Genomic DNA, 10,309 nt, shown 5'->3' with positions numbered 1-10,309 from the left:
GGGGTGAAATTAGGGATTTGAAATTCGTGTAGTCCACGCGGACGAAGTCGCGAGCATAAGCTAGTTCTTTATATAAACAGACCCCTGAGCGCACTTGGAACCCTCGTAGGTAGCTTTAGTTTTTAACCGACTTCCAAAAAGGAGTTCGATTCGCTTCACTTTCACTTGACCGATTTTTAAAGGCCTGTAATGAGGATGAGTGTCCAGCGCTGAAGGAGCGACTGAACCAGCATGTGACGTCACATCATTCCAACTCCAGACCCTCAGTCAGCAACCAACACGTTACAGATAGGAAATCTGTAAGTATTGTTCTCATCACGTAAGATGAAACAGTAGTTATTAGATAGGAGTCGAATGTTAGGGTTCCGTACCCGAAGGGGATCAACAGGACCCTATTACTAAGACTCCGCTATCCGTCCGTCCATCCGTCAATCTGTCTGTAAGAAGGATGTATCTCGTGAACCATAATAATATGTAGAGACCTGAATTCTATTGCCGCTATAACAACAAACACTAAACATCGCTGCCATGAAAATTAAAAAAAATTTAAAATGTTATTTATTTTACGATGGTACGGAACCCTGCTAGTGCTAGTCTGACGCGCACTTGACCGATTTTTGGTGTACCTATCATCTGAGCTGAGTGAGTAGACGCTACTTTGCGGGAGTTCATGATAAGGAACTATCAAAATATATTATTTCCATGACAAGGAATGTAAAGCTTAATTCGCTATATAATCCGACAAAACAGACGAATCTGTATGATACAACGTGCAACTTGCGACATGCATCGCTTGCCCTTCCACTACTAAAGAAGCAGGAAAAGCAAGTAACATCACATAGACCACACGAATCTTCCAAAACACTCAACGTGTGTTTCACTCCAATGCCGGAGCATTCTCAGGAGGACTTTAAAATGTGTTATCTTGCGATTAACGCCAAGAGCCATAGAAATAGTAATTTTAGAGCTACTTTCACAATGTGCCCGTATACTTATTAGTTTACTAGCAATTAAGATAATTATAAACAAATCTTTACTTATTTACAGTTTGGCACTTTAACAACACCAATGAATTTAAGAACCCCCAGCGTAGAAATAATAAATTCAGATGGACAGACCTCTACAACCGATCTTACAATAGAAGAACTGAAACCCCTTAGACAACCGAGTTATAGAGAAGCTTTAGAAGGTGAAATTTTTATATGGGCTGAAGATTTACCAAAATATCCAAATCCAAGCGCTGAAAACCTTAAACAAAACATACTTAATGAACTAATAGAAAAAGTTCATAGACTTAAACCTGAGGTAAACGAAGATTATTACGAAGCAAAACTATCAGTTGAAGTTGGCAAGTTTTTAGATTCACTACCACCTAATTCTAATATAAAGAAACGTGATTCCTCATTGGATAGTCTAAAACTAAAGCTTATTCATAAAATACATGAGCTTAACAAAAAAATGATTAATAGATCAAGAAACACAGATAATTTTGGTAGGGATAGTAAAAATCCGAAGACACCAGCAGTCAGAGATAGTGTCACTAATACATCGCTGTTAAATAATAATAAAACGCGGAGAGAAAACAAAACATCTTCCGATTATTATTTGATAAATAATCAAACAAAGGATATCGGAACAAACACGTCCCTATATGCCTTCACTGATAGATATAGAACTTTTCATAGGCCTGATTTTCAAAACAAGAATCCTGATGATATAAAACTTGTAGATGCACAAGTTCAAAATAGTTTTCATAACATGCAGCCGTATTATGGACAAATTTACGGACAACCGAATTTAAACATCAATAAACAACACAAACCCGAAATTAATGAAGACGTTTGCAAAGAGAAAATATCTACTTGGTTGATACAAATTATTCAAAAAAGCGAAAGAAATGTAGAACAAAATGATAAAAAGATCCTTACCGATGTCTTGTTCAATAGATTGAAACCTTTGCTGATTAAAAAGATGAATTCCCCAAGATACAAACTACTCTTGAAAGCAGAGATTTTGAATTTCCTGTACGATTACTTCATGGTTGCACTTGCTACTAATGGTAAATATTTTAATAAATTAATAGATAATCTCGCAACAGCATTACTACTAGAAAAAACAAATGGTGAAGCACCTCATTCAAGAAGCAATACTAAATATTCATACTACTGTATTGATCAAAGAATTGGTCATTATGTAGATATTGAAAGTTACTATGAGCCGATCTTGCACGAAATTGTAGCGGATGCTTTAGAAAATGTAACGACTCATTCTGAAAATGTAGAAAATGATATAACAGAAATACTTTTACACAATATAGACCAGCTTCGTTTAGGTTTCCATGAAGATATCAAAGATGATTTACATGTACTTTTAAAATCATCAACTGATCTATATGATATCACAACTGCTAAAATAGTAAATGCTATAATGAATCAACTGACACACGCTTTATTTGATGGTGTTGATGACTATAATTCAAAACAAAAAGTTGAAATACCTCTTTGGTTTCACAATCTATCTGTTTATAAATCGGAACTTGAATTACGAGACCCTCATAAATTTTCTAAAACGTCTCTTCTACGACACTCCGATCTTGTTAAAAGGAGTGAACCTAAACTTAATACTGAAGAAACAGCATATAAGGAACGTATATCTTCCTTGATATCAGCTTGGATAAAAACTCTACCAAAGAAACGTAATAAGGCAGAAGATATAATAATTGAAGAAACAATAATAAATAGTCTAGCCGGCGATATCATGGATCAAGTCAAATTAGAAGCAGTGGCACCAAAAATATGGAGCGAGAAAGAAAAATATTTATCTTTCTTTATTTACAGATGGATTAATAGATTTGAGTATTTTGACGATATCAATAATGCCAAGCCATATGTTGATAAGCTTATGAAAAAACTTATGGATATTCCACTTCCAACACATGGTACCCAGCAAATGAAGAAAATTAATAAGTTCATGAAAATGACATCATCCTCTCAAGCAGCTCTCATGCCTGAGGATATTTTAGAAGATGAAATATTAATTATAATAAACGCGCAGCCATCTGAAATATTCATAAATGCAGACAAGGAAATTATAAATCAACAAGTTCACGAGTTCGCTTTAGATATTCAGAACAGTTCAGAAGATGCATCAAAAGATGTAACGAAAGAAATTATTGAGTGGCTAACAAAAATAATCAAACCAGAAGAGATACAAAAATTAAATTCACTTAAGGAACAACTTAAAGAAAAAATAAATAGTTTACTACCAGAAACGACTTCAAATAATCACTATCAAGATAGTTTACCTCATGGAACGAAAGATTTTGAAAATGAAAGAGAAACATCAGTTTGTTGCGAATTAAACGCAAATAATACTTACGACTCTGAAAATGCTTTCAAGGAATTTATAGCAAAATACATTGAACACTATTACGATGAAGAAAATTCGATAGCTAGAGAAGCATTTGGTGAAATATTAAAGATTGAGCTTCAAAAACTAAGTGTACCTTCAACAAAAGTAGGATATAATAACTCTACTGAAAATGAGCAGCATAAAATATTTACGCCAAATAGTTTATCTAGAGAATTAAAATATATTAATATCATATCTGATTGGTTAAAAACCCTTCCATTACCAACAACATTTAACAGAAATGGAAGTATAATTTGCAGTGTATTTGTAAATTCTTTAGCCAAAAATTTAAGTAACGTTGACAGTACAATGATCCGCCTAACTGGAACGGAATACAGAGTATATCTTGCGTCGATCATAAATAAATACGTAGATCAACTGCCAATACCTACTCATCATAAGCAAAATGCGACTGCAATGGTTGATGATTTAGTTCAGAAAATAGAGGAAGTCCGCCCTCAACCATGTTGTCAAATGGTACACTGTAAAAGCAACATTACTTCAATAAATAGTAATGATATAACAGATAAACAGCTATTGAATTTCATTGAAGAATATATTCGCGAAAATTATGAGGAGCTCAGTGAAGACAAATTAAAGCTAGATGCTTTATCTACTAGGCTCTTTAAAGAAATAAATAAAATGAGAAGTGAAATTCCAGCACCCTCAAATGCTGATGAAGCTGAAGAGACAGATGAACCAATAAGAAGATTGAGTTTTGAGCTGGCTTATGCCAAAGAGATTACAGATTGCTTAAATGATTTAACAATACTACCAATCATAGATAAAACTTCCAGGGATTTAAGATTTAAAATGATAAGTAAACTTGCAGAAAAAATGTATGAAAGATCGCAAGCTCTACATGATAATTGTAATACAATTTTATCAGAATACCTAATGCGATGGATATCAGAATTTCCACTGGACACAAGTAATGAAATCGACGAGTCCGTTGTTATTCAACAATTACTTAATCGAATGGAAATAGTTAATAGACAAAAATTGGAAAGACAAGAAATATCTCAGGCTAATCATGAAAAGAATTCAAGGGAAATGTGTGAATTTCCTTACACGTGTTGTAATAAAATAAACACTAGTCAAAACAATCAAGACCCCGGGGCTGCTATTGTAGAGACAATAGAGAATTGGTGTGCTGCGTTACCAGTTCAAACGGAAGAAGAAATAAATAATAATATGATAAAAGACACCGTAGCTACTAATCTATTTAAAAAATTAAGTGAGCTTAATATGAATCCAAAATGTTTCACTGATAATAATCTTTATCGAGAATTGTTGTCTGACGAAATAGATAAGCAGCTTGGCAATCTGCCATATAATTCAAAACTTCAAACAGTGAAAGAAGATCTGAAACAACTATTAGTATCTAAAATAATGGAAAAGAGAATAGAAATTAGAGAACAGGCTTCTGGTACCGAATATAAGCAAGAATTAGAAAAAACAATTGAAATTTCACTTCCTAATCCAGTACAAACTTATCAAGAAGAGAGTCCTGGTTTCAAAATGTATAAGGATCGCCTAGCAACATTGTTCATTCTTGATAACTTTGATCATGGTTTCGATGAAGTTAAAGAAAGTTATGAAAAAATAATAAAAAAAGAAATCGACAAATATTTTGAAGAAGCTCAGAAAAGGAACGCCATACCACTCAGTAAAGATCAATTCTTTAATCAGCTGTATAGTGCACTATTTAATGTCCCTCTTCCGAATAACTCATCCATCACTGAAGAAGTGGAAGAAATTAAAACAAGATGTGAAATTGATGCTTGGTTTGAAACTTTACCTCTTAGAACAGCTTCTAGTGATGGTGAAGTTTTAGCAAGAGATCAAATCGGAGCTATGCTTGCTAAGCGTATTCATAGAATGGAAAAGTATGAACAAAATCCTGATAGTAAGATCCACAAAGAAATTGCAAAGTGGCTGTTAAAGTTACCTTTGTTACCGGGTCACGAAGACAATGTTGATGAATTAGCACACAAATTACTACAAAGACTTAAAGCAACTTTAAGAAATAGAAAATGCACACAACGTAATGAAAGTGTGTATAAAGATTTTATAATTAATAATAACAAGAGAAAGGACAAGGGAGTTTTGGGTACTAGTCAAATTGCTGGTCCGAGTACTGAAAATAAAGCATGGCCATGTCCTGCTTCTCCCACTTGCTGTCAAATATCTCCACTGAGACTCACAAAGCCAGCAGACATGCTTATGAATATTGTCGAAGTGTGGTGTGAACAACTGCCACTACAAGCGAATACTTCCCTAGATATAGATAACACAAAAGTGATCAAGGACAATCTTATTATTAAAGTTATTATGAAAATAAGCGAACTCAATGTAAATCCTGAAGCGTTAAACAATGATTTCTTGTATGACGCTTTGCTTGACGATGAGTTAGAAAATCTATTGTCTGCCTTACCGACATCAGAAGAGTTCAATCAAAGTAAAGATCTGAGAAAAAAACAATTGAAAGATGCTATTAAATCTGTCAAACCTCTTATTCAAAAAGAAAAAGCCAAATATGAGTACAAACAAGATTTGCAGAATATTGTAGATAAGTTCTTGAAAGAACCAAAAAATTTAGTGCCTAAAATGAAAGATTTATTAGTTAGTTTAAAAGATGATATCATAGATAATTTTATTTTATACAATTACCACAAGAATGATGAAGAAGGCAGTCTTTATAAGATGATGGTAAATGTTTCCGTAGAAAAATATTTTACAGAAGTTTGTCAAAACCAAAACGATAATAATTTCTATAATCCAATGATGATAGGAAATCACTTGCTATGTGAAATGGCTAAAGTTCCAGCTCCTAGTAAAACCGCAATTGTAGAAGAAATTCGAGAAATACGAATAAAAACCCTAATTACTGATTTTTTTAATGATCACTCCTTATGTAATAGTAATGATAAGCTTCTTATGAGAAACCAAATAATAGCTACTTTAGCTAAACGTTTGAATGAAGTGGAAAAAGTAAGCAATACAACAGAAAACTTCAATAAAATAAAAAATGTAATTGTAAAATGTCTAAAGAAATTAGGTGAAAATGTAGAAGAAAAAGAAATCAATGCATTAGTTCAAAGTTTACAAAATCTTCAAGAAACAGAAATAGCGGGTGTTTCAGAAAGTAGATATAAGAGACCTCCACCATTCAATGATGATCAAAGGTATAATCAAAGTGTCTACGCACCAGCACAGCATCAAACTAGATATAATGAAGATAAAAATAACACAGAAGCTGGACAATGGACGTCATTACTATCAATGACGCCCAAAGATCACGATGCAACTACTACTAATTTAAAAGATAAACAAAGCTCGCAATTTAATGGCCAAGTTGCTAATAACATCAGGGAATCTAAAACGAATTACTCCAATTTCAAAAGAGGAGCTGTTCTAACTTCTTCGGTAAGAGACCAGGAATCAAATGACGAAAAGGCGACGTTAGAACCCAATCAAAAAATTGGATTTAGGTCAACCAGTATGGACAAAAGTGATTTTGCCGACAAACCTGTAGAACCTACATTAACTAGGCAAGTTACAAAGTCTTTCACTCCAAATTCACAAGACCATTCAAAACTATCAGAGCAAGACGGTACGTTTGTACAAGACATTAATACGCTACAGTCAAACTCAACGGACACTTCCTTTAAAGCAGCAGAGGATCAGCAAAGCATTCCACCACCATTTGTACTTAAAAGTCCAATAGGACAACCACACTTCCAGCAAAATAGGTCAGGACGAAGACAAGATTCATCATCAATATCAAATAACAGAATAACGAAACTTCCTCCTTACAAATCAAAGAAACCATTACAAAATAAAACTATACGTCAACCAATAGAAAAAAAGACATATCAACAAGTCCCTCAAGAGGCCTCAGAACAGGACACGCAAAAAGTCCCAACTTTAGAGCAATCGATTGCCAATAACCAATCATATTCATTCGATGGTTCAACTAAACACGATAAAACTAAAGTTCCTAGTTCTTCATTAGATGATGAAGCGAGAGACAGATTTCCTATTTCATCATCGATTACAATAACAAAATCATCAGCACCATTGAGAAGTAAGAGAGAACCAAATCTTTTCTCTATACCATCACAGTCATCATCTTCGACTGCCCCTTTTACTCCACGAAGACATTTATCAGACTTGAATGTACCATGTTGTAAAAGAAAACCGTCTTTCTTCTTCTTTAACCCATCGGATGTGATATCAGAATCCAATAGTCCTGCCCGAGTAGGATGTACTGGTCCTGTTAAGTATACACAAACTGTGGAAAAGAAATGTAGAAGGAAAGAAAACAGCACATCAGATAAAGAGGATGGAAGTACAGAATGCCAGTGTGGAAAGGGGAGAACAAGATTTTGTAGAAGCGAAACACCAGTTTGTCGCACGCACAAGAAAAAGCGTTGCAAAGTTTGTAATGGCTTAAGCTTATTTTGCTGCAAGATGCCCCCTTGTCAATATCCTGGATATTATTATTATTAAAAAATATTATTGGAAAAATGTATGTAGTGAAAAATTAAATAAAATACATGACCTGCAGATCTGTTTATTATTTTTTATGACCCGATTTTTCTTTAATTCTCCTTGATTGGTATTTGGTAATACATTTTTGGATAACGTAACGTTTGGTAATGTTGACGTCATCTAAAAAGACGGACTACAATCGGAAGTGCCTTGTTCTTTCCTACAACGCGTAAAGTGAAAGGTTGCCTGACGAACCAATGCGCGGCAGCACCTTTGCAGTCCATATTTTTGTAATTCGTAGGTTCTTAGGAGTTACTATCTACCCACCAAATACATCTATAGTTCACCCACTGCGCAGGAATAATGTCAGAGTTCTCCTTACGTTCTATTTATAAGATAGAATAGTAGGCCGATTCTATTAGTGGTATAGTTAGTAACAAATGGGCGGTAACTTTGGCATAGGAAAAAATGTTGATTTAATCAACTCTAATATATCTAAATTTTTATCTTTTTCCTGATGCTTTTTGTCCTAAAATTGTTTCATAGTTTAACGACATTTTAATGTAGATAACGTGTACATACCACAATTAATTTTATGGTTTTGTTTGTCGATATTTTAACACTATCGATCGATTTCAAGTAAATTCTTCAAAATGTCTTCTTAAAGCCACCGCTATTATACCAAAGTTACCCACCTTAAGTGTAACAGTAGGCTGAATAATTTTTAACCTTTGCCTTTCACCAGAAGATTAAAAAATATCCTCTATGACGCCATGACAGGTCACGTGATGTAAATTTTTGTTGGGCATGCGCGTATACCTACCGAATATTTTCCGTGTGATTTTGAAACGGTGAGAATTTTCTAACAAAACCCCATTTTAAATTGCCTATTGTGTTTTTAGCTATAATTTATCACTAACCAAAGCCGAAAAGTGCAAGTGCAAGGTGTTGTGTCGTGGTGTTAAAGGTCATTTCTCTAAATGGCAATCGGGTTTCATTTGCCATATCTAAGACTTTGGATTGTGTAAAATCTTTGTGAATTGGATTGATACAGCGGCGTACGTATGATATTTTATGTTCAATACTTCATTTCCTTTATAAAATGCATAGTAAATTCGCTATTTTGGGTAATTGACAGTGCTTTGTTGAGCAAATCATCAAATGTCAGCCCATATAAAAAAAATATGTTACAATACATTTTTGACGCCCTAAAACTAACAAATAATCACGAAAAACCTTAATTTCATCGATATTCTTCGATCTCGTAGAGAAAGTAGCGTGTTTACGATACATTAGTAAACAGGATGGGTGCATTTCAAAATTAATGCAAGAATTCTCAATTCATTCTTGATGTGATGACATCATGTGTAGATGTGATATAAACAGTGCATAGGTCCTTTAGAAAGTGAAGATAAACACGGTTTCTCTTTTTATTTGTAACAACCTCCTTGGCGCAGTGGTAAGCACTGTGGTCTTATTAGTGGGACTCTAAAAAAACCCCCTTTCTTATTTCTTTCTATCCCTTAAGCCCATGAGACATTCAGTATTCTAAACTTAAGAGGTAAAAAAGAAAAGAAAACAATAACTTTAAAAGATAAAGGATCATCATAATTTAAAACACATGTAGGCGTCAGATCGGAGACTATATTAATTATATGCAAAACTATGTTTGTGCACGATTTTACAACCATATTAGTTCACTGTAAGTTAGCTGTGATAGCCTAGTGGTTAGGATGTCCGCCTTCTAATCGGAGGTTGGGGGTTCGATCCTGGGCCTGTAACTTTTCGGAGTTAGGTGCGTTTTAATAAACACTTGCTTTAACGGTGATGGAAAACATCGTGAGGAACCCTACATGCCTGAGAGTTCTCCAGAATGTTCTCAATGGAGTGTGAAGTCTACCAATCTGCACATGGCCAGTGCGACTTAGTGGACTATGGCTAAACCATATGTACAGAGGATTATAAGTAATTTTTTTTGGACCAAACCCTTCTCACTCTAAGAGGAGACCCGTGCTCTGCAGTGAGCAGGCGATGGGTTGATCATGATGATTAGTTCACTTGCTATAAAATACAGATTTATATAATACTAATCTACATATGTATGTACACATATGACTATCTTTTTTATGGAATCCATATTTCATTAAGAGTATAGAATTGTTGGAAAGGGTGCAGAGGGGAGCCACTAAGTTGCCTAGAGAGCTGAAAAATCTCCCCTATGAACAAATAGGAAGGGGGGGGGGGGTGGGGGTGTAATGCGTAAACGCATTTCCCAGCGATTTAAAAAAACCGGCCAAGTGCGAGTCAGACTCGTGCACTGAGGATTTCGTACTATAATAGTATTTTATATACTATAATAGTATTTTGCACGATAAATCAAAAACTATTATGCATAAAAATA

The 10,309-nt window shown here is 34.3% G+C and overlaps 3 protein-coding genes across 3 annotated transcripts in view; 2 read left to right on the top strand and 1 right to left on the bottom strand.

Annotated features, from left to right (window-relative positions):
• Nucleotides 1-10,309, bottom strand: part of Cdk4 (Cyclin-dependent kinase 4) — a 201,515-nt gene that overhangs the window by 76,483 nt on the left and 114,723 nt on the right. The gene's annotated exons all lie outside the window — the stretch shown is intronic.
• On the top strand, nucleotides 1,069-8,272 carry LOC117994608 (interaptin-like). Its single transcript, XM_034982542.2, has 2 exons — nucleotides 1,069-7,854; nucleotides 8,210-8,272. Exons 1-2 carry the CDS (start codon nucleotides 1,069-1,071, stop codon nucleotides 8,270-8,272), a joined length of 6,849 nt encoding a protein of 2,282 aa, XP_034838433.2.
• The window catches only part of chb (chromosome bows), a 78,712-nt gene continuing 77,107 nt past the window's right edge, over nucleotides 8,705-10,309 (top strand). Inside the window, exon 1 of the mRNA XM_069508029.1 lies at nucleotides 8,705-8,966. The gene's annotated coding sequence lies outside the window, so the exon portion shown is untranslated. The remainder of the gene's footprint in view (nucleotides 8,967-10,309) is intronic.

Source organism: Maniola hyperantus, chromosome 27 (assembly GCF_902806685.2).
Source record: "Maniola hyperantus chromosome 27, iAphHyp1.2, whole genome shotgun sequence".
Taxonomy (NCBI): Eukaryota; Metazoa; Arthropoda; class Insecta; order Lepidoptera; family Nymphalidae; genus Maniola; species Maniola hyperantus.
Note: the sequence above shows the minus strand (reverse complement) of the source record. Positions and strands in the feature narration are given on the sequence as shown.